The following is a 19,012-nucleotide window of genomic DNA, read 5'->3' as shown; positions in this document are numbered from 1 at the left end:
CACACACACACACACGCGCGCGCGCGCGCACACACACACACACACACACACACTATGCACAAGGTTTAGGCCAGTATGCAGTTCGTTTGCTTTGATCTGAAGGATCTTGTTTGCACGGTCAAAAGAGGAGGAGAATCTTATGAACCACCAAAGCAGTGAACTTGAAATCTATTTCACCTCCATCAAATGCAGCTGATGGTTGAAACGGTATATATGGCACTTCTCTGTTCAGTTTATCCTAGAATCTTTTGCAAAACTTCCTCTTTCCTGGCATCACGCTGGTTTTCTCTGTTAAGACAAGATTAGTGAATGACGATGGAAACGTTTTCATAACCTTTGGCGTCTTGGGCCCCATCTACCTTCAGTATGTACCATGAATGTCCTATCTCTTTCACAGTTACAAGGTCACTCATAGGTGATGTGATGTGAACACTATAGCAAGTTCTGTCTTTTCAGAGAGTGTAATTCATCATGGACTCCTCTCCCATAGTGTCAAAAGCATCCAACGGAGCCCTAAAAGGAAGAATGTTTGAAACAAAAAACTGCGATTTCTGTCTAGCTGTCCCATATTAACTGGAGTTGAGGTCCAAAAACTAGTTTGCTAGGGGGTTTGGGGGCATATGGTAAATTGCAGGCAAATGATAACAGAATGATAATAGAATTTTCATAATTGGGTGAACTTTCCCTTTAAATTTCGAGCACAGACAGCATTGGTCATTTGCAAGTCTTTTTATTTTAATAAGCTAAATGACTGTCCTAACCACAACCTGTAAACACACGTCAGAGACAAATGTTTTATGATGTTCTGGTGAAGATCTGAGGATGATGAGTACATTTACTGCAAGGCTGTAAGAAAAGAGGGTAACACTACTTAAAGCCTTTTATGTATAATGCATTAGAAAGGGTTATTAACGGGTATAATGCATTATAATCATTCATAATGTGCATTGTAATACATTATATCTTGTCGTAAATAATTATAACCAAATTTAAAATGCAATACATTTTCTTATGAATTTATATGATTTCCTTTGATAAAATACATATGGATATACAGTAGCAGAGAAATTATTGCTACAATTAGCTTCAAGCTACACATGACAATTAATTAGATTAATACAACACTGAACAGAAACGTTACTATTAATCACCACTGAGTGTTTATAATAACTTCTGACGGCGATCCAGTGTGGATTTTGGTGAAATGATGAGGCAGAAATATATTGTTAGTAACATTTCAGAAGACTTTTATGGGGAAGATGTGCAACTAATGTGGGGTGTGAAAGAAAAGTAATGTAACTAATTACTGTTGCCAGAAAGTAATAAGTAAAGTAATAATATTACTTTAGGAGTAACTAGTAATGAGTAATATATTACATTTTTTGAGCAACTAGCCCAACACTGTTCTTAATATCCTGGAATAACGGCAGCAAAGCTGTAAATGTTGCATGTTCTCGCTTCCTTTAATAATTCAACTGTTTATACAGTAACTGGGTCTGAAGACATTGATTACAGTCAAAAATAACAGTTAATTTTATTTGAAGTGGGTTTTTCCAATGAAACACAATACAGTGTTTTTCACAAGAAAAAACTAGACGATCACTGGCATTTGAGTTGAGTTGCAATTTTGATTAGTTGAATATAAAAAAATGATGCATGAATACTATAAAATCATACCACTAGATTATCATGATCACAGTCTTAGGAAGAAAAGCCAGGTGCATGTCATTCATGATTAAAGACTGTGAAAGCAAATCTGATCCTCAGGCTTTTTAAACGCTCTTCAAATCATCTTCATGTCAATCTCTGGTCTCTGATGCTGCTCTGCGTCGTCTCTTTGAGCCGATGGACTCAGTTTGGACTCCCAGTCATCTGATCGCTCCAGAACAGCGGTGTAGCAGCTCTAATGCCATGGAGAAAGTTTGAGCAGAGCATGCTAACTGTTCTGTGTTTGGCTGCACAGACGAGCACAGAACACTGTTTAGAGTCCCAGCCTCAGAGACAACAGAGCAGTGCATTTATTGATTTATTTACTGTATATTGCTGCTGCCACACAGATCTAAAATAAACATGCGATTTATTTCCCAGCTGTTTACCTTCACAGACATAACCCACTGTTTTTGTAACTCGTGTGTTTTTAAGGTAAACTTGTGTGTGAATGAGAACTTAGTTTAGTGCTCACATGCTGTGACAGCCGCTTTCTGTGCGTGTGCTTCGGATGTGTGCGCTCAGAAAACCGTATATCAGAAGTTTAAACTCATATGGTTTAAAACGCATGATTTCAGCGCGATAAACATGATAATCAGAGCCAAAACAGATGTTTTTAGCAGGTATGACTCGCACAAAAGCAGTGTTAAGTCGCTGGGGTATATTTGTAGCAATAGCCAACAATACATCGTATGGGTCAAAATTATAGATTTTTCTTTTATGCCAAAAATCATTAGGATATTAAGTAAAGATCATGTTCCATGAAGATATTTTGTAAATCTCCTACCGTAAATATATCAAAACTTAATGTTTGATTAGTAATATGCATTGCTAAGAACTTCATTTGAACAACTTTAAAGATGATTTTCTCAATATTTAGATTTTTTTGCTCCCTCAGATTCCAGATTTTCAAATATTGTCCGATCCTAACAAACCATACATCAATGGAAAGCTTATTTATCCAGCTTTCAGATGATGTATATACTGTATCTATAAAAAAAAAAAAAATGGACCCTTATGACTGGTTTTGTGCTCCAGGGTCACATTTGTTCTGGTTTTCCAGTATCGTGACAACACAAGAACACATCAGACAGAAGTTACAGATCATTAATGATCTCAATCACTCTGTGATGAGCAGAGAGAGCGAGCAGTTGTTTTAAACACGAACTCTATAAATCACAGAAGTCCAGATGTGCTCCAGAGGCGTATCTGTCCTCCAGCAGGCCCTGCATGAGTTTACTGATGGACTGGTCACAGGTGAGCAGCTGACCCTGAGCATGCATGACACTGACGGAGTTTCTCAGAGCTGCTCCTCGCCTGCAGCTGCATGTCTGTGTCCAGAGGCCCTGCGGAGCGCCACAATCCCACACAGGAGCTGTAGGAGAGCTGAGACGTTAGATAACCCTGCCAGTGACATGCGTGTGAAACCTGACTGAACAGAGCTGCCATGATGCATGTAAGATCCTAATCAAACGCTTCAAAACCAAAGCCTTTTCACAGTCACACTACATTTCACATGCCTTTTCTGGCACAGCGCATGCATTTTTGCTCTGGAGAACAAAATGGCCAGAAAATCTTTTTACACTGACTTTTTTGCCATCAAAAATATGGTTTCCCGTTTTAGTTTTAAAGATTTAGAGTCAAATAAAAATATATGCATGATATGAGAAATAGTTCTGTTTTATAAATGCATTAAAAATGCAAATGCGTTAGTGTTTTTTATGTTTACAGTCAAATGATTAGCATGCACAACAAAAGCACTCTTCGTATCAGTACAAATGTATTGAAAGCGTAATTCCACCACAGAAAATAAGCTAGTTGCAACTTTATCTATCACAATTCTGACCCTTTTTTGCAACTGCAAGTTTCTCACAATTCAGACTTTTCTTCTCAGAGTTTTTCCTTACAATTCTGACTTTTTTCCTGCAATTCAAATATATAAAGAGTTGCAATTATCTTTTTTATTCTGTGGCAGAAACAACCCATGAACAAATGTAATATATGTACATATATCATATTTCACATACATCACACATACATCATAGGGATGTAACACATATATGTAACATATTGTCATATGAAGTAAAAACGTAAATTAAACTATACTAGAAATTGCGACAATTTCATATAACTTTGAAATATGTTATAAACTTGTATCTTCATCTGGTCACACAATGTAGATATGTGATATATACATATATAGACACACTGGCGTTCAAAAGATTGGGATCAGTTTATTAATCTTTGAAACCTGTGATTTCTGAAGAATCATGTGACACTGATGCTAAATTCAGCTTTGATCACAGGAATAAATTACATTTTAAAGTATATTAAAATAGAAAACCATTATTTTAAATTATAATAATACAATTCAAGCGGGAGAAAGAAACATTAAAAAGGTAAATAAATGAGCAGATCACATAACAATAAATGAGGGGAGGAACTTTCATAAACTTGCATTTGTTGATGCAAGCAAAATAATTAAGTTGCAAAGAAAGTAAACATTTCCATATTGCTTCTCAAAAGTGAAAGATCCAAACAAAACATCTTTAAAGTAAAGCTCAAGTTTACAGTGAACTACAGAGTTTTCTATGAACACAATGCCAAAAGAAACTGAAGCCATTTTTTCTTTTGTTTTTATTGCAAGTATAAACAATAAACTTCAACAATTAAATACAACATTAGATGACATTATGAATGCAAAAATAATATAGGAAGACAATAAAGAAACAATAATACAAAAACAAATAAGAATAAATCAATAAATAAAACGTAAAAAAGTAACGTTCATTATCATTATACAGTTTCACAAATTTGACACTTTTTTGGTGTTAATATGTTTTTAGTGTTATAATTAGGTAGTTAATGTCACAAAGAACATTCTGTAATTTGGGTAATGTTGAAGAAAACTGACATTTATGAATGTAATATTTTCCCAATAATATAAATACATTTCCTATATATTCTGTGTTGTGTTTACAATGAGACAAATAAGAGAATAGGTCACACGTAGTTAAATCAATGTCTAAATGGGATTTTAAAGCAAGGAACTTTGACACGTCAGACCAAAACTCCTCAACAAGGGGGCATTTGAAAAAAGATGATCAATAGACTCAATACTGAATTTACACTTCATGAGGATTACCAGATATTGATGTAATCTCATTAGTGGGGTATATAGCCTATTATTATGCAAAAAAAATGTAATTTAATTATTTTACTTTGTTGGGGACACAAAAGTTATTAGGTAAGAGCCATGCTTTTTTCCATTTAATATTATCTATTAAAGACTTCCAAAAAAAGTAAGTATTTTCCTTGACTGAAACACATTTCTTATAATTTTATTATTACGTAAATACACTTGTCTTCAACCACAAAATTCTGCTTCCTTTGAAACTGAAGCGATTTTTTTATTCATTATTTTTTTATTGAAACTGAAGCGATTATTTATTTATTATTTTTTTATTTTTTTTATTGAAACTGAAGCTATTTTTTATTTATTATTATTTTGTTTTTTTATTGAAACTGAAGCGATTTATTAAATGTATTATTATTTTGTTTTTTATTGAAACTGAAGCGATTTTTAAAATTTATTATTATTTTGTTTTTTTATTGAAACTGAAGCGATTTTTTAATTTATTATTATTTTATTTTTTTTATTGAAACTGAAGCGATTTTCTTATTTATTATTTTGTTTTTTTATTGAAACTGAAGCGATTTTCTTATTTATTATTATTTTATTGAAACTGAAGCGATTTTCTTATTTCTTATTATTTTATTGTTTTATTGAAACTGAAGCGATTTTCTTATTTCTTATTATTTTATTTTTTTATTGAAACTGAAGCTATTTTTTATTTATTATTATTTTGTTTTTTTATTGAAACTGAAGCGATTTATTAAATGTATTATTATTTTATTTTTTTATTGAAACTGAAGCGATTTATTAAATGTATTATTATTTTGTTTTTTATTGAAACTGAAGCGATTTTTAAAATTTATTATTATTTTGTTTTTTTATTGAAACTGAAGCGATTTTTTAATTTATTATTTATTTTTTTTTTTTATTGAAACTGAAGCGATTTTCTTATTTATTATTTTATTGTTTTATTGAAACTGAAGCGATTTTCTTATTTCTTATTATTTTATTGAAACTGAAGTGATTTTCTTATTTCTTATTATTTTATTGTTTTATTGAAACTGAAGCGATTTTCTTATTTCTTATTATTTTATTGAAACTGAAGTGATTTTCTTATTTCTTATTATTTTATTGTTTTATTGAAACTGAAGCGATTGTTGGCGGAAGAGCGCGGCGTATGACGTCACTAGCGCAGCTCGCGTGCGCGAATATGGCGGTTCCTGCGACGACGAACGACTCCAAGAAAAGTGCTAAAAGTTATGAAATAAAATGAAGACATGACGGGAATCAACATTAAAAGTCTGCGGAAGAGTCCGGTGAGGAAACGATCCCCACAGGAGAGACGTACAGACGGCGCGGAGAGAGATTACAGTCGCCTCAGAGAGAGACACACGCGGAAGTGACGAGAGACTTTAACAACTACAACTCCAACAAACTCCAGCTAAACACTACAAATCAAAGTCACTCGAACCGAGAGCTGAATCGGGATAAAACAGCGCTTGAGAGTTTCTGAGGGAGTTCAGACAGCTACTAAACACTATTTCACACCGACTATTAACGTTACTTGTGTTTAACTACCTGAACTTTCATCTAAAGGCGTTTTTTTTTTCGAGTAACAACGTTATTTACGTCATGACGTCGATTATTTACTCGTTTACAGATGATACAGATGTGTAAGAGTAACCTGTGACTGACACTGCAGATGCTAGCAATCACTACCAAAGGTACTCCTCAAGTTTTAGCGTTTGTTGTGCTTTTATTGAACTGTAAGACTTTTCCAGTGATTAATAATAATGACTGACTACAGTTTAATGCACATCAGGATATGTGAACTAATGATCGACATGACGTCAGATGTGCCAGGAGCTCGGTCATATTAGCGTGACGTCACTGTGATTGACAGCTCAGCAGAGTTGATGTGTTTAGTGTGTTTGCGCTGGAGGTTTCAGTGAAGGGGATTGGATCCTCATGCATTGATTCTGAAGATGGATGTATCTCCCTCATCTCTCACGGTGCATTGAAAACACACACTGCTCTTTTACTTCTATGCATTTTAAGCTTTCAAAGCCGTGATCTGCTGTGAAGTCAGACGTCCAGCAGTCGATGCATGACCCGCACAGAAGAGCAGACCGGACTGTCCTCGTCTCGCCGTGGTCAGTAACGCCCCGTGATCCCTTATGGGGCAGCAGCCTGTGAAGTTAGTCGGGGACCAGAGGAGACCGAGTCTGCCGGCGCTGCCCTTCATCAAGGGAGCAGGGAAGAGAGAGGCGTCTAGACAGGGAGCGCAGCACTGCAATGTGTTCACCGTCCACGGTGAGTCCAGATCTAATGACCTCTGCCATTCAGCTCCTTTATGCACATGCATGTGAGCGGGTCACGTGACATTTTGATCAATTTAAGGCATCAAGGGTTTTATCAATTTAAGGCGTCCTTGCATAAATAAATGTAAGGCTGCACAACATTGGAAAAAAGCTGACATTGCAATATATTTTTTTCTTTGATTTATATATTGAGTTATGAAAAAAATGTTTGAGGAAAAGAGTTTTACCAGATGGCTTGAATAGCTATATTAGCAAGCACTAAATCATTTTAGAGTGAGTGGAGTGATTTTGATGGGAAGCACATCGGCATAGAAAATTGTTTATTTTAATCAAGCTGAAAATACATGTTTACTTTTATTTTATTCTTGGGATTCTTGAAATCCTTATAGGGCTGAACAATTTGTGAAAAACTTTATATAGTGGCCATTAACCATATCAAAGTAAACAAAAAACACTTTCCACTTTCCACATTCCCACTGTTTTTGACCAGTTTAATATGACAATGTAGTAATAATTTTTATTTTGATGTAATATTTAATATTATGTACTTCTATAAATAAAAATATAAAAAAATATGGTAATTATAGTAAAAAAATTGCACTTTAATTTTACATTACATATTAAATATATATTATTTTATTCTATTTTTAGTAATAAAAATAGTTGTATATATATTAGTGATGTCAAATGATTAATCGCATCCAAAATAAAAGTATTTGTTTACATAATATATATATGTGTGTGTACTATGTATATTTATGACGTATATATAAATAGACAGACATGCATGTATATATTTAAGAAAAATATGTTATTGATATATTAAAAATATTTATATATAAATGAAATTATATGAATATAAATATATACATGTAAATATTTTCTAAATATACTGCATGTGTGTGTATTAGTGTTGTCACGGTACCAAAATTTCAAAATTCGGTACCTATAGGGCCTTTCGCACCGCTTTAGTTCCAGAACTAAATGTACAGTACTAAAGTACTGGGACGATTTTGCGCGAACTATTTCCCAGTACCATTTAAAGGGTTGCATTCACACCGAGAGTGTGTACTAGAAGCTGGTCAACAGCGACGTCATATGTGCGCGGCGTTCAACAACAGAAACAAAGAACAACATTAACAACAGGAGGACGCTGTGATCGGAGCTGTGTGTTTGTTGTGTCTCGCGGGTTTCACAATAATGGACATGGAAAGTCGACGTATACGTAAAGCGATTGAAAGATTTCAGTAGCGGAAATTTAAATGTGAGATTCTGTAAACGGTAACGGCTGTAATAAAATAAGCGCTCCGTTCACAAACGCTGCTCAGGCATTACAGGCAAGATGAAATGAAAATGACATCCATAATTTTCTGAAGACAGTCGGTTTCCTTCAGAAATACAGTGATATAAAAACACCCGCACCGGGTTTCGACTTTGACACGTGCAGTGCTCATGTTTATTCAACGAAGTCAAAGCCTTTTGGAAAATCTATTTGTGGCGGTCAGTTTTGATATTGTGGCGGCCGACACAAATAAATCAATGTATGTAAATCAATGTATAAATCAAATTTCATTTGATCTGGGTGTCTGTCTTTAAAGTGTTTTGTTAGTTTGGTGTGTTTCCTAGTTTTGAGGTCACCACGTCTCAGTGCTTTTATGAAGAGAACGCATCTGTGCACCTTTCGGATAGCGCATCAAGAACCGGGTTGACCGGGTACTCGGTACCACCGGTACTTACAAAAACCTGGTACCGTAACATTTTAATTTTTTTAGTACCGACTTGGTACCGAAGTACCGGGTCTTTTGACAACACTAGTGTGTATTTATATATACATAATAAATATACACACATATATTATAAAAACAAAAACGTTTATTTTGGATGCGATTAATCGTTTGACAGCAGTTATATATATTTTATTTAAAATTTTTAATTTTAATTATGTCTAATTTACAAATATTTAAACAGTCAACCATCATGCTTTTATTTTGAGGGTTTGGCGGCAAATAACAATATGTGCTTCCGGTTCATTTACACGCATGCAGCTCATGATATCAGTGTTCCTGAACGGATCGATTTACAGTAAAAGAACACTGAAACACTGTATCATGAACTACACGTGTATACATGCAGTGCATCACTCTGAAACCAGTGAAGCATACATTTATTCAATGAAGTCACAGTCTGCAGTTTTATTTATTATTTTTATTTTATTCCACAACATTGTGCGGCCCCAAAGTAGTATTATCTTTCAGAAAAGTCTTTTGAATGGTGGCGTATGAGTGCCTCTCTGCCGTCGCACTGCTGTCCAGTTATTGGTATTGACCTTTGAACCGTTCATACGGCTCAAACACCACCTGAAGGCTCTCAGATTGTGGTTTAGCTAGAAGCCTGTTAGGTTGGTGACACACAGACACCTTCATTAGTCGCTGTGGAGAATCATCTGCTGAATGAGTCCTTACAGACACATGAAGCTGTGGCAGCGCTGCAGTGTTTTCTGCTGTAATTCACACTGAATGTGTTCAGACTTGTCGCGCGCTTCGTGTTATCTGAGCGAGTGCTCATGTTCTTAGTCCGCGTTTACGCTGTCAGTTAAATGTGACCCAATTCTGATTTTTTTGCTCATATGTGACTAGGGTTGGGTATTGTTTGAATTTTATCGATTCCGATTCTGCTTTTCGATTCCTAGTTTCGATTCCAATAAGATCAAAATATCCAATATATTAAAAAAATGAAGTCGAACATTTATTCTCTCTTTACAAAGCATTCTCTTGCAGCTGAATAACATGAGCACAAATCAGCAGCCTACAGAACACTTAGGCGTACAAGAGGAACCTTTGCCTTTGCTTTTAACAAAAATACCACAGCAAAAACAACTAGACTAATATAAATGTAAAATATTAAAGTGTTAAAGGAACACTCCACTATTTTTGAAAATAGGCTCATTTTCCAACTCCCCTAGAGTTAAACAGTAGAGTTTTACCGTTTTCGAATCCATTCAGCCGATCTCCGGGTCTGGCGGTAGCACTGTTAGCTGTAGCTTAGCATAGATCATTGAATCTGATTAGACCGTTAGCATCTCGCTCAAAAATGACCAAAGAGTTTCTATATTTTTCCTATTTAAAACTATATATACTATATATAAACTATATATTAAGACCTACTGTAATGCACGGATCTAATGTAATGTTACACATCAGATGCTTTTCCCCAAACGTTCACTTTAGACAGAACAGGTTATGTTTGCATTAATACTCGCCAAGCCACATTTTGAAATACTATAATTCTGTGTGTGTGTGTGTGTATCGGGATCGTGCAATGAAAACCTCAAATTTGACCAAAATGTACATGTTTCTCTTGTTTTGCCTGTAGCTTGTAATTAGCCCGTGCACATCCCGACTCATTTTGCCAGCATTTTGCCAGCACGGGTCACATATAACAAATAGGTCTCAGCTTTAAGTGGTCAGTTTTATCACAATTTCTTGTAACGTTTAACTCAGGAAAGACATTCAATGACCAGAAAATTGATAGTCAGCTTGAAAGAGTAATTCTAGAGAGGAGTATTTTGATCAATATATGCACTATTTTACATATTTATTATATTTTTACTGAACCTGTTAAAAGTCTTCATTATTTAATGTATATTTTAATAAATCTGTTTTGAAAACAAGTTATTAAAGCCACCTTTAAATGTTGATATGAAACAGCCTTACGTGCAATTTTAAATGTTTTTATGCAACCCAGAACAAGAAAACACTCAAAAACTAAAATCTAAACTCTAAAAATTAGGCTGATTTTAATGGCTTGGACTGAAATTGTAACCTTTAATATTATTTTATTATGTTATTTAATATTAATACTGTAATGAGTATTTAATGTTATTTGTACTGTAACTCATCAGTGATATATATCAAGTGTATGTTGCTGTAAATAAGGTTACTATGATATTTTAGATAGCTGTAAAAGTTCACAATTCCTGATACAGATATTGAAACCACAGCAGAAACAAATACTGAGCCGAGTTCCTTATAATTTAGTATACAGTCATTTCACTAATGAAGCACCTTTAATTTTAAATTACTGTAGCACACGCACACACACACACACACACACACACACAGCCTCTCGAGGTTTATTCCATAATGTTTTTGTGGTTGATCTTATTGTTGAATTATTTGTGAGAACATGAAGGCTTCAGCATGGTTTGATTCAGTGGGAAGTGTAGATTACACGAATAACAGTCCGAACATGACAAGACAAGAACGTAGCGTGTGCATTCCTCCCTCTGTCTCTCATTCCAGCACTGTGTAGATTACACTGTGTGTGTGAGTGTGTGTGTGTGTGTGTGTGTGTGTGTGAGTGTGTGAGAGTGTGTGTGTGTGTGTGTGTGTGTGAGATTGTGTGTGTCTGTGTGTGTGTATTTCCTGCAGAGTTTAGCTCTAACCCTAATCAAACACACCTTAACAAGCTCATCAAGATCTTCAAGATTACTAGAAAGTTACAGGCTGCAAAACTCTGTAGGGACATGGACCTCGAGCACCAGAGTTGAGAACCTCTGGTCTATACCTTTATCACAAATCACACAACTAAAATACAATGAAACTCTTTATTTTTCCAACATTAATAAAAGTGAATTAGTCACATTCACATGACCTACAAAAGTCTGGACACAAGTTTTTAAAGGTGCAGTAAAGCCTTATAAGCTGCACCGTACAGTTTTGACCCCAGGAGGTATCAAATATTGAAAAAAAAGTCTTAAACAGAACAAGATGAGGTTTTAACCTGACAGAGCTAGGTAGTATTGATATAACCAAAACTGCATCTAACATGAAAACCATCAGTCTGTCTTCCTCCCCACACCTCAAGTGTCCACTGTATTATTTACTGTAGTAAAGAATAGGTAAAAATAACAACAATAATGTTATATCATGCAAATCTATGCATAGATTTACTTGCCTGAATATGAGAATTAGACCAATCACTCCTTCTGTATGCTCATCAACTTACACTCCGGCTTATTCTGCAGTGAATCCAACGCCTTCCTGTTCATAGAAACATGTGTTCATAAGACTTTGCTTTTTAACCAACAAATTACAGATTGCTTGAGCAAAAGAAAAGATATAACTGACAAGACTGGACCGGAATTAATTATAAGTTGAATACCATCATAAAGAAGCGTAAAAACACTTTTACTAACACTTTCTATTCACACTTTTCAAAATTAGTCCTATAAGACACAACCGCTGGTGGCAACAGGTGCTTTAGGGTTAGGTAGTATGTTAGCTTAGCATAGCGACAAAGCACAACAAATAATGAGATTACCACAAAGTTATTGCTCTAAACTCTCTCTATTACAATTTATAGTCATGGCATTAAATGTTGCATGCATCTTTCTCAGTATTTGTTTTCCAATACAAATATCTAAACGTCCTTCAATCAAGGTACATTTTCTTAAGTTGCAAGTTGTCTTGTTTTCAGAGAAATTGAACACGATTGAGTTCAAGACTTATTTTGTTTCTCAAGTAAAAATGTATCTTTAGATATTTGTACAAGACAAATGGATTGAAATAAATAAATAAAAAGTGATGGAGCTCTATCGGAAGTTGTATTTTCAAGCTTTGAAGGGTTGCTAGTACAAGACATTTGCATTTTGAGGCCGTGTTGACATAGTGTTACGTTTTATTTATTCCTTACACTTTATTTACTTGGTCTTAAAGTCCTAAAGTCTTAATTTTTCCTGCAGAAACCCTGCACATAGTAACATCCTGACCACCAGTTTAAATAAAGCAACTGCACAGCAAAGCTAATTTTGAACTACTTAGTTGTTTTATTCAAGAAATGTAAAAATCTAGTGTAAAGCAGAGATGCACTCACATTAGCAAACTTTAGGTTTCTGTATGTCAACACGGCAAATTCATGTGAATGACTCAATCTCATTGGGAAATCTGGGGAAATCTTTCGCCTTTGCGTGCTAGGAAACGCTGTTTTGTACTCATTTATTGAGGAGTCGGCTGCGGTGCTTCTCTGCGGCTCGCTGCACAGAACAGACGCCGAGAGAGGAGACACTTCTCCGGGAAACTCAGACCTCGTGTTCGCGGGACAGCACTGGCGAAATCTTCCAACTGAACCATAGCAAAGGTTTATCCAAAAAAGTCGCCGGGTTTGTCAGTATGAATATTCTATGGAAAAAAGCCGCTAAAAGGGTTTCGGAACTTTCATGCTTAGTAACACATACAGCTGTTCCCTCACCACAGAGCAACAGTGAAAAGAGACCCCTTTCAAACAGAGTCGCGTTCCCAACGTTGTTTAAGCGACATACACCGGTATTGCGGTATTTTAAAAATTCATATCATAACAAAAATAAACACCGGTATTCGGTATGAACCGGTATACCGCCCAGCACTAACTGGATTTCACCTGTGAAAATTCACCATGCAACAGTAAATGTGCCAGCACCTTAACACAGACCAGAAGTTGTGTAGTTGTCAAGATTGGAAAATAATTAAATTAGTTTGAGGCAAAGTTACTGCATTCAGAAGCGCTTTAGCTGAAGATTTGTCAGAGTGCAGAGGAAAACGGCACAATTAGTCTTTTTCACACTTCCGTGTTTCTGGCTTCCGGATTGGCGTTTGCAGGGTAACCGTTTTTCCGGTGACAACAGCGGCCGTACTTAACAAGAATGAGTTTTTTTTTTTTAATTTACAAATGAGATAATATGAAAATGCTTGAACTGCCGGTACTTTACTCTACAAAGCAAAACATTTCACAATTAACTGTTTGGTCAGCTCGGGTCATCACAAATACAAGTTTGTTTAATTCTAAATGGTGGCAGTTATAATTCAGTTAGTTTTGCCGTTCTGTCCGTTTGGTGCTGGTTGTGCATTATGACTCTCCATGTGATTTTTTTAGCTATTATTATTGTTAAAGTAATATTGCATTTTCTACTTGCTCTTCTTTGCATTATTAACGTGATGGCGTAAATGTTCGTTGTATAATGTGCCCTGTCAAATACATATTAAACAAGAGATGACTTGGATTCATTTCTTTGTTCCTATTCTGTCGGGATTATGTTGTTGTGTTGAGTTTAATATGCTTCAACCGGACTGAGAATTGTTTAATGTATTCTTGGAAAAAAGCTTATTTATTCAGCTTTCAGATGATTTATAATTCTCAATTTAAAAAAAATTGACCCTTATGACTGGTTTTGTGGTCCAGGGTCACATATTATAAATGTTTTTTTTTTTACTACCACAGTATGCATCTATAACTTTCTGTGTGTGCTGTTGCGCTCATTAGTTTTGATTTCTGCACGAGTCTCTCTCACACACTCACTCAGGCTATGCACGATATAAATACATTATCAGTCGCCATAAGTGTGACGTCTGCTAAATGCATAAATTATTATTATTAAATTAATGGAGCAGAGCATCAGACTCGTGTGGTATGGATCGCTGGGTTTTCCTCTTCCTGGCTGGACTGCATCTTAACCATTATCAGCCGCTGGCTCATTCTTCTGACTGGAAAGTTCAGAGACTCTTTCATATGAGCAGGCTGCCACATTTCTGGACTCCAGAGCGGCCCGGGTTCCCGTCTGTGGAGACGCCATTGGACAGACTCGGAGACCTGTGATCTGAGCTTTCCCACATGTAGCTCCGGACTTATTCAAGAGGAGCTTTCTGGAACGCTTTAGCGGAGCGACACGGCTAGAGACATTCCCCATTACATCAGGCTGACGTATTTGCTGGCTGTGCCATCTAAAATATGGACTGCTGGATTTTTTGTTCGCTCATTCCCAGTGTAAAGGTCATTGCACACGGAGTCTGAAATTTTCGCACGTTAAAAAATAAATACGACCTCACGTTGTGTCAATCACGTTTACACACTGCCTCCGAAACTTTCGTCCGTCATAAAAAAATTCGGATCAGGTTCGATTTTCTGCGTTTTCGCATCCGTAGCAAGCATTTTGATAGGAAAGGATGACGAATACGAAAATTTCGGACTCAGTGTGCAAGGACCTTAAGTGTCCGGGTTTCCGTTTCTAGTGTCGTCAGAAGTACCAGTACTTCGGTCGATGCTTACATTTTAAAAACGTGGAGTCACAAGCATTTATGCGTTACCAGTTTATGTGAGACTCTGTGAAGAGCTTAGAAAACAGGTTTTGCTGCGTTGAGCATTGTAGGCTATCACAGACACACTGTTGTGAATGCAGTGGCCAATCAGAAGCTTTTAAGGCAGAATCCACTTAATACGCCAGAATTTTGTTCTAATAAAGTATAAACTAGGGATGCAACGATACCATTTTTTCAGAACCGATCTGATACCGAAAAGTAATCTGCCGATACCGATCTGATCCGATGCCAGCGCAGTTTTTTATAAATCAATGTAGAATTTTTATATTTCTGTGTGTTGACCTAATCATCACTGTTTGTGTGTTAAACACAATCTACTAAATATAGACAACTTCATTTTAATGAAAAATAACAAATGAAAAAGTTAGTGCTGCCAAATTATTAATCGTGATTAATCGCATCCAAAATAAAAGTTTTTGTTTACATAATATATGTGTGTGTACTGTGTGTATTTATTATGTATATATAAATACAAACACATGCATGTATATATTTAAGAAAAATATGTTATGTTTATATATTAAATATATTTATACATAATATAAATTATATGTATTTAAAATATATATGTATACATATAAATAAATGTAAATATTTTTAAAATATATACTGTATGTGTGTGTATTTATATACACATAATAAATATACAGAGTACACATACATATATTATGTAAACAAAAACTTTTATTTTAGATGTGATTAATCGTTTGACAGCACTAGAAAAAATATATAATCATAATCTATGACAAAAATACTATTATTAACTAGGTTAGTGGATAATTCAGCAGCAAAAAATACTCTAGAAAAATCATGGCTGCACAATAATTTTATAAAATCTAAACATTTAGTGAAACAACAGTATTTAGTGGGGAACAAATAAAAGTTAATAAGTGTAGGACTAACCTAAATCTGGTAAAATGTTACACATTGTTCTTTGTATTGTTGTAAAATACATTCATGAAATACAAGTAGCCTAAATATAGTTATATATAAAATATGTACTATAAAATTGAAAGACATTTCTTTTAAATGTATAGCACAGTAATGAAGGCAGCAGCATATGATAGATAGGACAGAACAAGAAAGACTATCAATAATCTTTCATTGCACAACAGTATTATAATACGAAAGGGTATGGCTCCAATCCAGAGTGCATAGAAATGTTCAAAGCACAAAGGAAATAAACATTGATGCGTAGTGTATTATATCTGTTCAATAGTTTATCTGGTAAAATAGATTGGTCTTGTCTGACCAATACCCGATCCGATTCGATGCATCCAAACACAAGATAAATAAGAGATTCATAGTGTAGTGTAGACGGATGTTTTTGATTATAACGTGAGTTTTTTACGTACATCTTAACTACAGCGGTCGCAAATGGCACAATGTGATGCAACTAAAGAACATAAATCTTATTATAAACAGTGATTCTGTCTGTCTACACTGGATGCAGCGTGATCTGAGTGAAAAATCAATAAACCGATGCTTTGTTCTATTTATGATGTACTGACACTAGGGCTTTATAATTAAGACAATACGTTAAAATAATATGGTAAGAATCACCGGTTTGCAATATCAAGCAGCAAAATGAGCTGTTTTGTATACAGCTAAAAATTGCTGGAAGCCGATGAGACTGGAAGCCAGACCCATTAAATTTACAGAATTTGGCCTTTTTTATACAGTATCACTGTCTTCAACCATTAAGCCACGTTAAGCGTTTTTTATAATGGTTTTCTATCAGAGGAAAACACTTAACATGCATGCACTTTGCGTTCATATCCTGGGCTGCTTGCCTGCATATAGTTTGCATCATCAGTACACTGAGATTGGCCTTTTAATATTACTTTCTTAATGCATTAAGCCGCGTTAAGTTTTTTTTTCTTTATAACTATTTTCTATGAGAGGAAAATGCTCAACATGAAACTTTACGCATTGCTTTCATATTCTGGGCTTAATGCTTAACGGGATTGAAAAAAAACTGTTGAAATTTTTATTTTTATTTTTTATTGTCGACGTTGTCAATTATGTTGACTAATCGTTTCAGCTCTAATGTGTAGTGTAGACAACATGGATACTTTCATTATATTTTGGTTCATATAGTCTTCAATTTGCACATTGTTTGGAGGTCACCACCTTTTTTTTCAAGTCTAATGTAATTTTCTTTATTTTTTCCCCAATTCATCATCAGATTATTCAGTTATTGAATTAATCAGTAGTTGTAGCGTTCTTTAAAAGCAGCCTTTAAAGTGCAGGTGACGATATTTGTGCTTAATCACAGCAAAAAGCCCAGTGTTAAATTAACTCTCCCGGGAGTTTTTTTGAGTTCACACTCAAGAGTGTTAAAAAGTAACACTGAAGAGTGTCAAATTAACACTGAAGTAGAGTTAAAGTCAATGAGATAATCAGGTGATTAAGTGATGATCGACCATTATTAAGACACCAGATGTTAATGAGCAGAATCACCAAAGTAGAAAATCTAAATTTTGGTCAGTGTTTGCATTAGTTGGGATCTTGACCCTTCATTTTTTAATGTTATACTTTGTTTGGCTGAGTTATAACAGCCAGACAAACCAGACGAAAGGCGATCATGTGGCTTTGATTGTTTTGACATGACCTGAATAACTGAGTTAGGTTTTCTTTATTGATTACATCAACCCTCTGAGCAATATGATATCTTATAGTCAGATGTTTTTAAAACTTATTTTAATAAAAAACTTGAAAAAAAAATCTTTAATTTAGACACACAGACATCAAGAATCAGCGTGAGAATCACAACAACGGTGACCATCAAAAACTCATCTATGGCTCCCATCATGCATTGCGGCATGAATAAATTATGAGCTGAATTGTCTTAGTAATTTCTTTTATTCATGCTGGCTGTTTGGCAGGAGTAATCCTGACCCTATGAAGTGCACTTGTGCCTTTGTTTCAAAGTGAAAACATTTGGGACGAGAGCGACAGCGAGAGTGTGTGGGACTGAAAGACAAAGGCAGGTTCCAGTTACACTCTCTCTGCAGATAATGCTGCAGGTTTCTGGAGGGGCGGAGCCAGGGCCATGATGTCATCGGCTCTGAAAGGGCCTCTTTGTTGGCAGAGATCAGCACAAGCGTCCTGCTTTTCCTGTGGATCGTCTCTCAGCCGACAACACTGTCGTCAAAGTGCTTCGTTTAACTCCTCTTCGTGTTTTTTCCATGAGAATTATATGTGTGGATGGCTAGTTCCTCACCGGACTGAGAAAACGAGAAGAACTGGAGTGGGGGGAAAAATGGAGCCTCTTACTCTGGAAAGTTGCTAGAAGAACCGCGTGAAGTCAGGATGTCAGTGTTTTTAGCCGTCTTTGACTTCATCTTCACGGTATACATGACATAAGCTACTAACACAAACTTTGTGGACAGATTTTTTAGTTTTCAGTCACTTTTTTGAGCAATCGTTTGGATAAAAGAGAAAACGGCGATAGAGTTTGGGAACTGGATCTCTTTTTTTCAATTGGTCGTGTTGGGAAGCAAATGAAAATGTTGGAGATTTGTCTAAAATTGGTGGGCTGTAAATCCAAAAAAGGTCTTTCTTCGTCCTCCAGCTGTTACTTGGAAGGTAAGCGTCTGTGATGGCGAACGTGTGTGTGTGTGCGTGTGTGTGTGTGAGTGTGTGAGTGTGTGAGTGTGCGTGAGTGTTCGTGTGTGTGCGTGAGTGTGCGTGTGTGTGTGTGTGTGTGTGTGTGT

At 35.5% G+C, this 19,012-nt stretch overlaps 1 protein-coding gene across 1 annotated transcript in view; it reads left to right on the top strand.

The window, feature by feature from the left end:
* The first annotated feature begins 6,015 nt into the window (after positions 1–6,015).
* The window catches only part of LOC107729293 (tyrosine-protein kinase ABL1-like), a 34,184-nt gene continuing 21,187 nt past the window's right edge, over positions 6,016–19,012 (top strand). Inside the window, exons 1-2 of the mRNA XM_016539793.1 lie at positions 6,016–6,567; positions 6,902–7,156. Of these exons, the coding sequence (XP_016395279.1) occupies positions 7,021–7,156 (136 nt within the window). The 5' untranslated portion in view covers positions 6,016–6,567; positions 6,902–7,020. The remainder of the gene's footprint in view (positions 6,568–6,901; positions 7,157–19,012) is intronic.

The sequence above is a fragment of the Sinocyclocheilus rhinocerous genome, unplaced genomic scaffold (genome assembly GCF_001515625.1).
Source record: "Sinocyclocheilus rhinocerous isolate Xijiao unplaced genomic scaffold, SAMN03320098_v1.1 scaffold2085, whole genome shotgun sequence".
Classification (NCBI taxonomy): Eukaryota; Metazoa; Chordata; class Actinopteri; order Cypriniformes; family Cyprinidae; genus Sinocyclocheilus; species Sinocyclocheilus rhinocerous.
This window is presented reverse-complemented; position numbering and strand designations above follow the sequence as displayed.